The sequence below is a fragment of the Pangasianodon hypophthalmus genome, chromosome 15, assembly GCF_027358585.1.
Source record: "Pangasianodon hypophthalmus isolate fPanHyp1 chromosome 15, fPanHyp1.pri, whole genome shotgun sequence".
Taxonomy (NCBI): domain Eukaryota; kingdom Metazoa; phylum Chordata; class Actinopteri; order Siluriformes; family Pangasiidae; genus Pangasianodon; species Pangasianodon hypophthalmus.
Genome location: NC_069724.1, coordinates 5,835,001 through 5,851,531, shown reverse-complemented (window position 1 = coordinate 5,851,531; position 16,531 = coordinate 5,835,001). Strand labels below are relative to the sequence as shown.

At 37.3% G+C, this 16,531-nt stretch overlaps 1 protein-coding gene across 14 annotated transcripts in view; it reads left to right on the top strand.

Annotated features, from left to right (window-relative positions):
* The window catches only part of nrxn2a (neurexin 2a), a 342,233-nt gene that overhangs the window by 150,404 nt on the left and 175,298 nt on the right, over positions 1-16,531 (top strand). For 13 of the 14 annotated variants that reach the window (XM_034311208.2, XM_026938618.3, XM_053240211.1 and 10 more), the window contains 3 exons: positions 2,692-3,075; positions 4,666-4,869; positions 9,160-9,186. In XM_034311208.2, coding sequence (XP_034167099.2) covers positions 2,692-3,075; positions 4,666-4,869; positions 9,160-9,186 — 615 coding nt within the window. The remainder of the gene's footprint in view (positions 1-2,691; positions 3,076-4,665; positions 4,870-9,159; positions 9,187-16,531) is intronic. The other variant, XM_034311203.2, reaches the window with a different exon arrangement.

Sequence of the window (16,531 nt, the reverse complement as noted above, 5' to 3'; positions counted from 1 at the left end):
GACTATTAGTAATTCTTAATCTCAATAAAGGTATAATAATGGTATAATAAAAGGTATAATAATGGTATTGGGAGTATTTATGAGTGCTGTTTGTTGTGGTCTGATGAGGTATGCCGGGTGCATTACAAACCCTTGTGATGACTTTTGGTATATGACCTCCACTAGTAGCAAGCTGCTCTGGTGGTCTGGAAAGACAGGAAGTAGAACGGAGGGTTATGCACATGGTTCGACAACTTCCTGGCCACCTGGGTCACTCATGTTGATGAGAATGACCAGGTGATAAACAGGACATAGTAGGGCCCTTTTTAGGCAGGCCATGTGGGCCATGGTCATGGTTATGAGGTGCCACCTTTTCTGCTGGTATTTGGCAAGGAAAAAAGCAAACCGGAAAACGCCACTAGTTCTGAAGGAAACCGTCTTGGCTGAGAGTGTCCAGAGGACGAGCATTACAGGAACTTTTATAGGCAACCTATGTGGGGCCATGGTCATTGTCATGAGGTAACAACTTTTCTGTTGGTACTCGGCAAGGAAACATGCAAACAGGAAACTCCACTAGTTCTGAAAGAAACTGTCCTGGAGGTTTGGAGCAAAAGGAAGTACAGTGCAAGGTTATGTATGTTACAGAGGTTCTAAAACTGAGTGGAGGACCACCAGGCCACCTGGGTCACTTGGCTTGATAAAAATGGCTGGTGGACGAGCATTAAGTAGCAGTACTTTTTATGTGTGGTCACAGTCATGGTCACATGGTGATGACTTTTCTGTTGGTACTCAGCAAGGAAATGGGTAAACCTGAAAACTCCACTAAGAACGTAACCATCCTGGCATTCCTCCATCGTTACATACATAACCTTCCACTTTCACATTTGACCAAACTTACCAAACTGTAAGTGGAAAAAAGTGAAAATGCATGCATTATCCACTGATTAATCCATTTCTAATGCTTCTCTTCCTCTAGACTTAGCCTCAGACGGTCCACCCACGAACTGTCTGATGTATACATAATGCATTTATATTACATTTTTACATTTCGTCATTTGGCTGACTCTTTTATTGAGAGTGACTTACAAAAAGAGCCCACACCTGAAGGCATAATTATGAAAAGTACTTAATGAAGTTCACAACCTAAAAGACTCTAGTCCAGCTAATGCTGGTTCATGCAAGTTCTAGAGTGGTCTAGTCTGCAGCTAAAAAGCACAAATTCATAATCTAAGTGAGGACTTAACTAAGTGCATAAACTCTACAAAGAAGTTTAAAAAAGCACATAGTAATACATAGAGAATAGAATAAAAAACAGTGTAGACAAATAGTGTTCTCCTAAATACTGTCTGATAAATACTTTATACATACTTGCAAAAGTTCTTAGACAGTTACATGGGAACAACTATCAGAACCTTTCCAGGTACAGTCTTTCCATGTCTGTGCACTTCAGTGTGCCAGTTATTATCAATCTGATGGGGAAACAAATTTTTAAGCACCATGGAAATGAGCTTTTTGGAGAAAAATCTAGTCACTGGATTGAAACACATTTGTAACAGGATCCCGTGTTTAAGGGTGCTCATAGAGCCTGAATACTTGAGTATGTGTCCAAGATCAATTCTGGGTTTGTTTTCACACCGACAAATTCCTTCCACTCTGTGGATCGATTGTGCAGTTTTATATGTCACTCCTGCTATGAAAGTCTTTTATAAATAGGAGATGATAGGTATGCACTTTTATTGTTCTTATTAATGCTTATTAAGCTGATATACTGTATTATTTATTTAATTAGTGTATCTATTGATTGACACTGATGAAGCTAAGTTAAGACATTCAGTCAAAGCTGATCCCTTATATGCAAAATAAATCCAGCATTTTTATTTTTAAGTATAGTATAGTAAGTTTGTGGGTTTTTTTTATTGCTTGTTATTCCACGCCTAGCCGTGGCTTGGTTGAAAGGAACCACGGATCACTGTACAATGGGAGTGACAGGTTTTCCTTAAAAATCTGACTGAAATTACTTTATATGAATTAAAGGCCTTAAACTTGTCTTCTAATTGAATTTCCAAGATCTTGGATTTTAGACTGTTTTGGCTACTTATACCCTGGTGTCTTCACTTGTTTATTTTTTAATCTGTGATTGAATCTGGAAAACATTTAATATCACAATAAAAACACTGACTAATACAGGGTCACTCACAGAAATCAGGGCATGTAGTAAACTAAGGATATCCTTAGCTACCAAATGCTTAACTAGTTTAAACAAATACATTGTCGATGTGGAGAAACAAAATGTTCATCAGCCATAGTCAGAGAACAGGAAATACTCTTACTGGTTAAGATGGTTAAAACCATTGTCCATCAGAGGTTGTGAAACTTAGGGATCATAAAGCTTCAACTTGCATTTAAAAACCTGTGGTAAAAATATTGCCTAGTCGTGATACTTAGAATTAATAGACAATAAAGATGCTCCTATTTAAAAATACACGTGGTGAAAGAGGCTACTCATTCAAATCTCCAATGTGGATCATAAGGATGTTGATATAGTGCCAAAGGACAGCACCTGATAATGTCCCTACTTCACAAAAGAGGATTTGAATTATTTGAAATTTTTACATACCACACCTCAATGTTATCTAATGCTAGGTTTGGCGATACCTAGGTTACATTCTCCCGCGTCCGTCTTTTCTCACTGCTCCTCGTTTCTTCCTCCAGGCTCCATCTCAGTGAACGGCCGCAGCATGCCCTTCTCCACCAATGAAGGCAGTGAGATCCTGGACCTGGATGGTGACATGTACCTTGGTGGTCTCCCTGAGGAAAGCAAGGCTCTTCCTCTGCCCCCCGAGGTGTGGACAGCATCTCTGCGGTTGGGCTTCGTGGGCTGCATGCGGGACATGTTTGTAGACGGTCGGAGCCGGGACCTGCGGCGTCTGGCCGAGCTGCAGAGTGCGGCAGGCGTCAGTGTCTCCTGCACACGTGAGACCCACCGACGCTGCAGCACCGAGCCCTGTTCCCATGGCGGCCATTGCCACGAAGGCTGGAACCGCCACATATGCGACTGCACCGGCACTGGATACCTGGGGCCCAACTGTGAAACTGGTGAGGGTGGAGAGGCTTTAATGTGGAGGGTAGAGAGAAGAGGGGGATTTGGAGCATTGTACTGCATTGTACTGTTTGTGATCTGAGCAGAAATGAGTAATGCCACATGAGCCACAAAGCTTACAGAAATGGAATCTTATTCACAGTGACACAAATTCACTTTGCCCTTTGTTTGTGTTCTGGTAGTGCTGTGGGATTTCTAACTCCCTTCTGCCATCTGTTGTCTGTAAGTGGAATCTCAATGAGAGAAGCCCATCATTAATGGTTGTCTAATAGAGACCAAATGTCTAAATTAGTGGGATCAAATGTCAGTCCTGTTGTTATGGAATAAGGTCATAGTTAACTTAAATTTAGCCTGAATGAAAAATAAATTAGCTGGACTGTTCAAATTACAGCAGAAGTCTGATTTTTTGGACTATTAGTCTGATTTCTTCAGATATTTTGAGGACATTATAAAATAAAGAAATTGTGGATTAATATTAGCTGTCACTGTGACCGATTCAAATCATATATAGTCCTACAGTGGTATTTTTATTATTTTTTTTAATAGATTTTTTGGAGGTGGGGAGGGTGTTCATAGTAAAGCATCCTTATAATTAGTGTAAAATTCATTACATTAATTAGCAGATAACACAGAGCTCCTTGCAAAGAACAGCTAAGGTTTAAAGACTGTATTTTGTTACTTTATGATTTATTGCTGTGATTTTGTTAATTTGTTTTGGCAGAAGCCATTTTTATTCTCAGATGCTGTTCTTGCATCTGCACTGACAAAAATCTGCCAGCATACAAGTAACAGAATTTTTTCATCTATAACATTGAAAAAAAAGCTGTAGCTGCTAAAGAAGAACTATATTGTCGATGCATCACGGAACAACAATGCATGCATGGAACAACAAAAAGCAGAACAAAATGGCTAACAAGCCGATGTGCTTTAAAGTGTTCTGATATGACTGAACATATCAGAACACAGGACTGGGCACAGTGAGACAGGAAGTCACATTTGCTGTAAGTTCTGTCAGCCAGCTGGTTGTGTCTACTTTTCGACAATCTCATTCTCATCTCTGCATGTTCCTATTTCCAGTATATTAGCGCACATATGAAGAATATTTCAGGTAATCATATGAAAATTATACACTTCTATTTTAACCAGTGTTTAAAACCAGATTAGCTCGGTGAGTGAGATGCATTAAAGCTCAACATTACCCACCGTTTTGCTTTTCTTATTCATTATGTGCATGTTAGTAAAGCAGAAAACTTCACTGATGTGTGTTCAGATCACACTGTTACCACATGCTGTCATACAAGAGTGCCCTGATTGTGCAGCCTGTAGCTGCAGAGTGTTAGTAATCATACTTGAGTCTTATTCTGTAGCATTCAGTGTATTAGTCTGGTATCCTGAGAAAGTTATGGCATGAAGGATTTTTGTTTTTTTAATGAAATCCCTAAGATATGTAAGGAATAAACCAGGACGGGTGTTATGCTATAGAAACATAATCCAAAATATGCTGAATTACACCCACGCTGTGTTTTAATTGTGAATAATCAGAAATAAGACATAATAAGTAAGTGTTTTGTGTTTCTCCTCTGCAGAGTCCACAGTGCTGAGTTATGATGGCAGCATGTTTCTGAAGGTGCTTATGCCTCGCGCCATGCACACGGAAGCTGAGGATGTCTCGCTGCGCTTCATGTCCCAGAGGGCTTACGGTTTGCTCATGGCCACCACCTCCTCAGAGTCCGCCGACACCCTGCGCCTGGAGCTGGACGGAGGAAAAGTCAAACTCACCGTCAACTTAGGTAACCTTTGACCTCTGACCCTGGCATTTCCTGCTCTCTGGACAATGTCCAAAGGCATTAAAAGAGCTGAGAGTAGAGTCAGCAGGTGGCACTGTTCGTCATCACATGGGGTTCTGTAGTTCCCAGAAATCATTATTCATCTCTTCTCTTCTCTTACCCTGTTTTCTCCTTCTCTTCTCTTCTCCTCTATTCTCAGCATAGTTTTCACTCCATCTCTGCAGCCTTCAATGGCTATCGTGTCTGCAGCTCTGGAGCGGACAGCCAGGAGACCAGCTCACTTACATGATTTAACGTAGTGGATAATAAGACTTTGAAGAGTGAAATCCAGTGGTTTAATTTTAAGTCCCCCCTTGACACCGCCTGCACCCCCCTTGCCCCAAACCCCACTGTCCCAGGAGATGTGACTGATGCTGTTGCTGCTCGCTGCATCTCTATACACAGTCGGTGGAAGTGCATGGAAGTTTAGTGAGATGCTCTGAGATCACAGACTTCCTATCCATTCTGCTATATTCACAGTGAAATTAATCACATTTCAATGCACATTCCAGTGCACATTCATAAATAACATTCTGGCCCTGTCACCTCTCATATAAATATCTTATTCAAAGTAGCGTATCCCAGTTAGGCTCTTATTCCGATTACCCAAACCTAGGGGAAAATAGATTGCATATGCCTTCAATAAGCCAAAAATGGAAAGCATGAAAACATCTTAAATATTTGATGCAGCTCCAGCGTTTGTGGCGTGTAGCAGGGGGTTGAAATGTAGACGACATGCATCGCTCAGCCTCAGGCTGGAAATTGAGATGTCCCAATTAGAGGATTTATGCTCCACTTCATACAGACCCGCCACTGTTTTCTACCATATAACATAGTGATTAGTAAAAAAGAAAGATTGTTTGGAAGAGCAAAGTCACATTAGGACACAAAAATACCTTCACAAATGTATAATTTCATTACTCCAGCCTTTTTTTCAGCCCCAGCTATAAAATATACGGATTATCATGGACAAGATTTTGACACATTTCCTTTTCAAAAGAAAAATAAAAAAGAAAACCTGTTTGTTTGACTGATTTTAAAGGCAGTTTTTAGGGCATCAATAAACATTTATTCTAAACATGTAGGTAAGTTAAAAATCTGTATAAATAGTCTTTTTCAGAGATGGGACTACTTTTTGAGAGGGAAGAATTTGGGTTTTTGAATTACTAGTATAGACACATAAACCTGGAAATGTCTCAGATTTGGGCTGATAGCTCATTGATTCTACAAAATCTTTAAGAATGGGGAAGTTATCAGAATTACCTTATAATGTATTACTCAGGAAAGTTGGACGAAACTAGAGTACTCTTAGCGAAGCTTTCACATAAAGAGTTAGCTGGAGTGCCTTTTGTGCAGATATGAAAAAAAAAATCCTTTAACATTAACAACACTCTTACCAATCCTAGCTGGCTGACTAACTAGCCTAGCTTGCTATCTAGATTTATTATTATCTGTAATATAGATGAAACAAAGCTTTGGAGTTAGAAGATAAAGAACATTTGAGCTGTGTATACAGTTTAAATTGGGACATCACATTGGGCATAAATAATTTTCAAATCAAAATGTCAACATTAACAAGATTAATTTTCACCAGCACTTTGTCCTATATATTTGTTTTTCTCACTTGCCCCCAATATGAGATCTGATTGGTCAAGAGGTAAAAAAAAAAGTGTTTGACGTCACTCTGCTCTTTTCTGAAAAAGTTTTCAATTTTGTGACCAAAAAAAGGCAACAGCGCATTTCACCCTTCTTGTGACTGTTTCTCGTAGGATTACACGTAAAACAGGGTTAAAACAGGGTTGAAAAGGGTCTCAATACAGGACAATGTGCCAAGATTTTTGTTCATGGTAATCTCAGAAATGCTACAAACGGAATGGATAGAGATAATGTTTGAACACTTGGGGATTCTCTTGTTCACTGCATTTATATGTCTGACATTCAGCTCACCATTTTAGCTGGAATAATATGGATCTTACCCAGAGTGAGAGTCATTATGGAAAACAAATTGTGTGTGTGTGTGTGAGAGAGAGAGAGAGAGAGACAGAGACAGAGAGAGTGGGTGGGTTTGTGTGTGGCAGGTCAGTGATGCTGGTCCCTGGCTGTCTGTGCTCACTCTTCTGTAGTGGTTGACAGCCGGAGAGCTCACCACAGCCAAAAGTGCTTTCGCTATTTATATGAATCTATACTACTGCGTTTATGAAAATACCAAAAAGCTTGTTTCCTGTTACTTATCTTACCTCAAAGGATTTCAGCAGTAAGGGGGCATTTATGGACTGACTGATCCATGCTCCTCCTTCTCAGACTACTGCACATTATATAACATTATGTAGAACTAAATTTTTCTACTAAATTCTCTCAGATGAGAAAAGCAGAGCAGGAAAGTAAAAAAGATTAATTGGTCAAGCCGGCATTGTTGCACTTGGCTGTTGGTGCAGGCTGCCCCTTTCTTCCCCTTTGGCTCCACCCACTCCAGGAGACTCCGAATGGACAGAGCGGTCGTCTCACCAAGTAACTTCTGCTGTTCACCTGAGCTTGTGCATATTAAGCCTGTCGAAGGAGTGCACTAATGCACACATACACTGAGTTACCAGTAATATTTACAGTCATAATGTCAGCTACACTTACCATATGGGTGTACAATTACTTTTATTACACAAAGTCTGAGCCTCTCTACCAGTGAAAAGGAGCCATCACAGGTCCATCAATGACCAGATATTATTTGGCTGGTGGGCCATTTTCAGCATCGATTGATATTGCCAGGACAGTGTGTGTTCTAAGTGTATTAGCACAATTGCTGTTTTTTTATCCTTTTTATCACTGCCGGGTTGAGAAGCAGTTCGCTAATCAAATATATCCATCCAGCGTCAGTGGTAGTAGAAGGCGATCATTGATGAAGGAATAGACACTGATTTCAAAGACCAATTCTGCACAAAAAAAGAGTTATGTTCTGTTTTGTATGAGTGTGTCATTAAGTGGCAAAAAGCCCACACTGCAGCACATGATACACTCATAGCAGCAGTACACACTCATCAGTGTAACTGCTGTGCTGAGAATGATCCACCACCCAAATAATATTTGGTCAGCGATGGTCCCTTTCCATTTAGGACAGGGTAGATGTGGGATGACATATTGGGCCTTACTTATCAATCTTTTAGTAAAGTTTTTAAAGTTTTGTAGGCCAAACTGAACAAAAAATACCTGCTTTACCAAAAATTACAGATTTACAACATTTTCGGTAACGCTGATTTTCTTCATACTCACATATGTATTCTAATAAACACCAGTCACATATATTCCTGAGCATGTTCACAACAAAGTTGATTTACATTTAGTGATGCCCACAAAACTCACAGAGAGATGAAGACGACAAAATGACTAAATGACAAACAGCAACCAAAAGAGTGCCTCCTAAGGGTGGCATGCATTATATCATCCAGTAATGCAGCTCAGCCACTGTAGAGTGTCAGTTACCCCAGACACACACTTACTCCTCCTCCTTTTATACAGTGCCATTTCTGTTGCCTAACTGAATAGCTAGTATTATTTGTCTTAATTTATGGATTTGTTTTGGATTGCTTTCTTTCAAGTCATTAAAATGAAATGATTACATTTGAAAAATATAAGTGAAATAAGTAAGCGATTTAAACTTGAGAATGTAAACTGTATTAAAAAAATTGCAGCAACTCATTGGCAGTTATATGCTGATCAGTCAGTGTTCACATTAGTGAGAGTCATTATATGCAAATTTACACAAACTCAAGCGTTCTCATAGGATACAAACATTTTTCCGAACTAACTGGACACCACATTTTTTTGTGTAAATACTCCTGCAAGCAATTTGCAAATAAAATGTTTCGAATCCAGCTTGATAAATGAGTTCTGTTGCTCAGTAATTGTATACCTACAGAGTGTACACCTATATAGTACGTATGCCAGATGAAATGTCTGCAAGGTAAGTGTACCTAATAAACTGGTGACTCGCTGTGTGTTAGCTTGTGAGACGTGTCCAGGTGTCACAAGCAGAAAGTCATGGTGAGGACGAAGTGGACTTTCTGAGCTCCCGTGTCCGTGGGTGTGGAGCTGTGTGAAAGGGGCAGGGTTGACTCTCGGCTTGTCCCCGGATGGTGTGCTTCATGCAATGCTGTTTGCTTGTCTGCAGATTATACCTTGAAGGATGTCTTTTTATTATTATGATTTTGCAACCTTTGTTTGTTTGTTTTTTAATCTCACCATCTCACTCTCTCTCTCCACCAGATTGTATCGGGATAGACTGTAACCTTAGTAAGTGTTCCCTTTTTTCATACAAGAAATGTTTCTTTGTAAAAAACTGTCTTTGCAATTCTTTTTCTGTCAATCACCTCTTAATCCTCTCTCTCTCTTCAAAATATTAACCTCGCTTCTCTTATCTGTCTGTATCTCTCTGCCCCTCCCTCTGTATATTCTCACATCCCTCGCTGTCGCTCAAACACTCTGTCTTTTGGTGGAGTTTGATAGTCAGAGAGGGAGGAGAGCGAACCGCTGAAGTGTTTCAAATTAGGCACAACCATCCATTTAACGCTTCCTTTTATAGCAGCTGACTTTCTCAGTTTTCAAACACTAAGTTGGATTATGATCCCCTGAGCCTTCAGTCTGTAAGTGGAAGTGTATTATACTACAGAAATAGAAGGCTGTGAAAATTCAGTGCTCTGCAGCAAGATGTGTCAAACTCATTTAGTCAGTGCAGACATTTTGTACAGTTTCTCTTAAATACAGAAAGCAAACTATCATGTGACTGAGAGATTAGAATAAATGAGTAGTGCTGATCAAAAAATCGCTAACTGACATAATAATAACAATAATAATAATAATAATAATAATAACTATTGTAAGATATTGCAAAGATTGGGAGGAAATGTGGATAATATTCGTACAGCAGAAATGCATGCAGATCATGGTGACCTTGTTTCTCACTTAGTTTCAGGTGTTTTGTGTGTTTTTTTTTGACACATACTCGAGTTAGAATTTAAAAATTTTATTTAACCATGGTTAATGATAGTAGCTCTTTGGCTTTTGACCCTCACACACTGTGACAGGAAGCAAACCTGCGGTATCAATAAAGTTGAACAAAGGTACGTCTAAAACCATTCAAAACAGGCTGTTATACTGTATGCTTTATTAATGTATGTTGTCGACTCTCAACTTCCTTTTATGGAAATAATCTAAAAATTCACTAGATAGTTGCCTATGATAGCCTCTTGACGTCATTTTGTTTGAGGCTATGTCCTTAATTAATGTTATCTTGCCCCAACAAATTCACAAGCCGTTTCTGAGACTTTCCACATTACTCTAATTATAATTATCATTTTTTCTCACAATACATTCATGAAGCTGTGAGACCTTAGCACTTTATAACAATGTTATATTATGAAAATCATTCATTCAGCTGACATGTGCACATCTTAAATATGGGAAATTATGAGAATTATTACAAATTGGAGAGCAAATGAACCTCCACTTCAGTTAAAAAAAAGTTTCATTTGATGCTCCTATATGAAGAAAATACAGTAAATGCTACGCATTTATAGGTGATTATTTCAAAACTTGCTTCAAGAAGCTTAATGAAATTACTATTGGTAAAAACAAACTAATGACACACATAAACATAAAGATAAAAAGATACTCTTTTGGGAAATGTATGTCTTAATTAAGTAAAATACCACCAATATTTTAATTGTTTGTGAAATTCTTACATGAAATTGAAATTTATCTGAATATCCTATTTATGCAACATTTCTCCATTTTTTTGGTGTTGTCTTCTTTAATATCTAAACAGTCTGAGGAATTTTTAGTATAAGCAAGGTTGATTGTCTTGGTACCATATTTTCCCCTGACATACAGTAACTACCCAGTATTTGGGAGTTTGGCACTACAAACAGCGTTGTACTGAATACATATAATTAAAAGCAGCCATTTATGTCATTTTTTTCTTTATATTTTCAGACAGTGGATTGAGAGCCAAATTATTACAATAATTACAAAGTGCCACAGTCATTTTACGAATCATCAATTAACTTGCCTGCTTCTAGAGAGAGTAGTTATTAAGTTACTACCTACAGATTGGTACTCAAAGTGTGGTCCAGGGAACCCCAGCGGTCCGTGAAACATATCCAGGGGTCAAAGTTTTTTGTTTGTTTGTTTGTTTTCTGTAAATCACAACCTATTATTATCGAGGATATTATATTTATTATTGAGTTCATATAGGCATTAACCTTTTTGACTGGTAACCTTCATTCAGTGTTTTAATCCAAACTTTAAGAATAATTAAACCCATGAATAATAATAATCAAATAATGGGTTGTGCCCTCAGAAAGTTTAGGCATAAAAAGTTCTATAGTTCCAATAAATAGCCAGAAAATCCTTGTACACATTTAAATAATGAGCCTAATATTTGCAAGTTTGTTCTGAAGGATTCAGTATAATTTATTTCGCAGTTAAAGGGTTGTCTGGCTGATCTACTATATAAGGTAGGAATATAAAAAGCAAAAAATAACTTCTAAATTACAAATAACTGCTGTATTCAATACATATACTGAAGTGTTACCACTTACACTAGGCTAAGCATTTATGGCATTTCTTCTCATTCCTTGAATTTAAAATGTGTTTTAGAAAATATAGAGAAATGCATTCCTTCAAGTGAAAGTGCGATCAGTTTTTCCGACAGGAAACTCAACTCATGAATTACAAGCAAGCAGTGGATATATATGAAAATAATCAGCTTAGCATATTTCATTTCCCTTTATATATCAGATTCAAATGAAGTTTTTTTTTAAACTAAAACCTCATCAGCTTCAAATCATTTCCCATAAAACTTGTAACGCCTACTCTGAATCACAAATTATGCCCAAGAGGAAAAAGCAGCCGTTTTTTAAACTGAAAACTGCATCGAACATTGAACTCTGACCTCAAATCACATCTCTGAGAGTTATTACTTTTGCTCTTTCTGCAATTCATGAAAAATTAATAAATCATATCTAGCTTATGTTGGTTTAAACTGGTGTTGTAGATATTTTGACCAAATTCTTTCCTTATTAGAAAGTACAGAGCAAAATGAACCCAATAGAATAGCTAGATGTTATTATACAGCCATTGATTTTGCACCAAAGAAAAAATTAGATATTTTGCAGCTCTGTCTTATGCAAAATTAGGTAGGACAGCACTTAGTGTCTCTGAACCTCAGTCAGATGTTACTGAAAATGTAAAGAACCAATAATTATATTAGTTATTGAATTAAATAGAATTGAATAATTGAATTAGTTACCAAAATCTCAATGGTCCAAATGTAGACATTAAACAAACAAGATATTCCAGTAAAATTTTTGCCATGTTTAGACAATTGCATTAAAACACATAACAATGCTTATATAATAATACTATTAATAAAAAGTGATTGATATTAATAGGTTAATGACAACAGCAAAATCCTTTCTAGCTTCCATCATTTTAACATATTTTGACATGTCAACTGTATTTCATGTTTTTATGTGAAAGTGTTTTTTATTTATGCTGTAAATAAAGATGTCTAAAACATTGTACCTTGCTAGCTAAGTGTATTTATCTCACACAGTGAATGTCAAGCTTTGATCGAGTACTTGGATAGCTACACACCATAGCAAAACTGACATAAGTCTAATCAATTCAGTTTATAATCAGATACTGGCTGCCCATGATGCTCTGGTGCTCCAGACAGAATTTAATCACTTTTAGGGGTCACCAGACACATTTCAGGAATTAATGCTCTATAACGTGAGTTACTAGTTAAAACTGTGTGAAAGTTTAAGGTTTAACCAGAAAGGTGGAGTGAAAAATTGTGAAAAAAAGACACAGGGTCTAATCTGATTAATTGATAATCGATAGTGTTGAAACTGATACACTGAAGTAAAAGTGTTCAAAATATATAATTCTCCGAACTTGATTGAGAGTTAAAATTAAGTTAAAATAAGTTAAAATGGAATTTTCTATTACATACCATGATAGGTTTTAAAATACATCTTGTGATGCACTTGGACACATCATAAGTGATGTTACGTGAGGTCATCGGGTGTTTTGGGTCTTTCAGCATCAGACACCCTTGCCCAGGTGACCCAGGGGGGTTGATCCGGCCCTGGCTTGTGTCCAATTAGCTTATATTCTACGGATTACTCTGCTCATCCTTCAGCCTTCTCAACATGTCTAATGCACCTAGAACCATACAGACCTCAAGCAAAATTTTAATTTTATTAATTGTTATGTGTATATAATGTAGATATATGAAATTCATATTCAAATACTTTTGTCAGCTGCCAAGCTCAGTAAAACCAGTCAGTAAAGAGAAATATATGATCTGAATTTTCTAATAAATTTGGAATGAGATATAGGCAGGATTGTGTCATGTATATCCCTATATGATCTATACCATATGTCCATACCTTAATGGTCCTGCTCTAAACCACCAGATGGCAACATTCTCCAAGAAGTTCAAACCTCTGGTGTTTTCTATTCTAAACAGGGATCTTCCCTGGCACAATGATGTTGACAATGATTGAAGAAATGAGTCTTATATTGTGTTAAAGATGTATGACTTTAATTAAAGGAAGTTTGGATAAATGGTATGACACTATATTCTGTCAGTGAACATATTACGCTAGTGTAGTAATTCCCTCATCTATGCTTGTGGAGAATGTACACATGATGAGAGAGCTGTGCCCTGGCTCCGATGCGCTACAAATTCTGCTTGACGCTCCCACCCTTTTATCATAGGGTGTGACAGGCATATTTAGACTGATGGAAGTTTTAATGATGCTAAAATGTTCATTAACTTTTAAATAGGCAGAAATCGCCGGTAGTTAAAGTAAATTGCACTAAATTAGAGCCCTCTGCCATCTGGTAGAAGTCCCTCTTTGACCTCGGCATGTTGCGCATTTTAAACAGCTTAGTACTGGCATGTGTGTTTGGGTGTGTGTGTGTGTGTTCAGTTCAGCAATCTCATAGACATTTAACTGCAGATGACAATTTTTTGAGGTTTGCATAATGCACTTGTCTGGCTAAAATTAAGCACAATATCCAAGGTTTGTCCAGAGTAATGAAGAAAATTTTAGCGTATATGCAGTATATTTTATTATACTAAATTATAACATGTTCATTAATTAAACATTATTATACTACAGTGCTTTCGAATTCTCAATTCCGATTAGTCACTAGGTGTTAATTAATTTTATATATTTATTAATTGAAATTAGTGCAGGTCCTAATAAATTATTTATGTTATTTTACACTATTAAAAATGTATAATGTTTGATATGGTTACAGTCTCAGGGGTCAGCACTTTGTAAAGGTTAGAAGTAAAGCTGGAACTTTAAATATTCTGATATGGGGAAGTCTTCTTTTTTTTGTAATTTTTTTTTGTTTTAAAACTTCAAGAGAGTGAGAAAAAAAAGAGAGGCTGGTGAGGGAAAGTGAAAACAGGAACTAACTTGTTCATGGATGTCCCACAACATTAAATATAAGTTTAAAAGGATAAAAAGTATGACGTGATTTTTTACAATAAATAAATGAATACAGTTGTTGCTGTTGGTATATTGGTGTGGTATGTGGAAAAAAAAGTGGAAAAAAACACTTCAGGATGTGCTGTTATAAGAAAAATAACACTCTGTCATTAATTATTTTCCTCTAGCATGCTCTATTTTATGCTTTACTTATTACATGTTCATTTTTCTATTCATAGAACTATTTTAAATATTGAGCAAAAGGCAGTGGACTGAAATCTATGTCCTAGGCCCCTTCATTCCTTTACCAGTTGAATAAGTCACTACTGAAACTGATGACATCCTGAAGTCTGAGCATGTTGGAGGAAAGTTTGTGTCTGACTAGACTTTGAATAATCTGCTGCGGAAACACGATGTTCCTTGACACAGCCGAGGACTTGCTGTACAGGCCACTGCCCTCATATCCTTCAACATGATGTTCTCATCAAATGATGACTGCTTTCCTTTCTGAAGACACTGTGTAGTGACTGCATTTCTTTTTCACTACACAAAAGTAAATCACGGTCAATTTATATACAGTTAGCTATGTAAGTTATAGTATGCAATATGCAAGTATATTTATTAACTCTTGGTGAATTGGTAAATGGTGAATTATTTGGTTAGGAAACTTCGGTGTTTGATAAAGAAGTGGTATGTAATTTTTAAAATCCTCTGTTGTCTGTAAGGCAGTAAGACATTTCTGTAGTCTTCACCTGTCCAGTTTCGATGAGCCTGGGCCCACTGTAGCCTCAGATTCTTGTTCTTAGCTGACAGGAGTGGAACCCAGTGTGGTCTTCTGCTGTTGTAGCCCATCTACCTCAAGGTTTGATATGCTGTGAGATGCTTTTATGCTCACCATGGTTGTAAAGAGTGGTTATTTGAGTTGCTGTAGACTTCCTTTCATTTGAACCAGCTTGCCATTGTCCTCTGACCTCTCTCATCAGCAAGCCATTACTACCCACAGAACTACCTCTAATTTGATGGGGTTTTTTTGGTCTATTTTTCGCACCATTCTGTGTAAACTCCACAGACTGTTGTACATGAAAATCCCGAGAAATACTCAACCACTAAACTCAATAAATTGTAGCTCTTGATCGCTATCTGCATGATATTATACATGATATTATATGATAATATAATGATATGATATATTGCTCTGCTGCCTCATGATTAGCTAATTGGTTGATCGCAAGAATGAGCAGATGTATTAGTGTTCCTATTAAAGTGTCTGGTGATATGTAATTTTATAAACCAAAACTATTTTTGGACATAATATGGTTCTTAATGGTCGATAAAAGTAAACACTCATTATAAACTTACATACCAATCTAATTAACAAAGTTCCAGAAGGTGTGAGAACGTTAATGCCCCTCCTGTCTGCTTCTTGCACTTGTCTTTGATAGGAACAGAGAGGATTACTGCTAATTAGGGCAAGCATATGTCTCACATGTAGGATCTAATAAATATCCATCAAACATCAACAGCCATCCTTTCTCACTTTCAGATTTTTTAAATAGATCCACACCAGGGTTAGCACAAGCCTTGCTGTTTGTGTTAAGTGAAAGAAGGGAGTGTGTCTATATATATATCACTCTTGCTAAAATTCCATTTGTGGTTGATGTTTGGGTGCATTGGAAGGGATGTTATCAGGTTTGTTGGTTTCTTGCTGCCTTGGGGTCTGGGAGGCCAGAGAGAATGATGACTGTGGAGTTGGACACCTTGCTTGGTGCCCTGAAGGAGAATATTTAAACACTGAAGCTGAGGAGAATGGGTTAAAAAAAAAAAAGACTGCATGTTTGTCAGCACCTATAACGGACCTTCAGTAGGTACCATGCAAGCCTAGAACCATAGCCAGCTATGCAGAAAAGCCCATAGAATGTATGAATATTATTTATAAAATAGTAATACCTTATTTTATGGTAGAATAAATGATGTTGAATAAATAAGTTATGAACAATTTCTGGCTCTTTGGAAAGGACATCTGCTAGTATTTCCTGTCTTCGTCACCTACTTCTAATCCTCCGTATTGTTGGTTTAGTCTTTAATTCTACTGACAAAGCCTAAGATGAAAAATGTTCATCAATGAC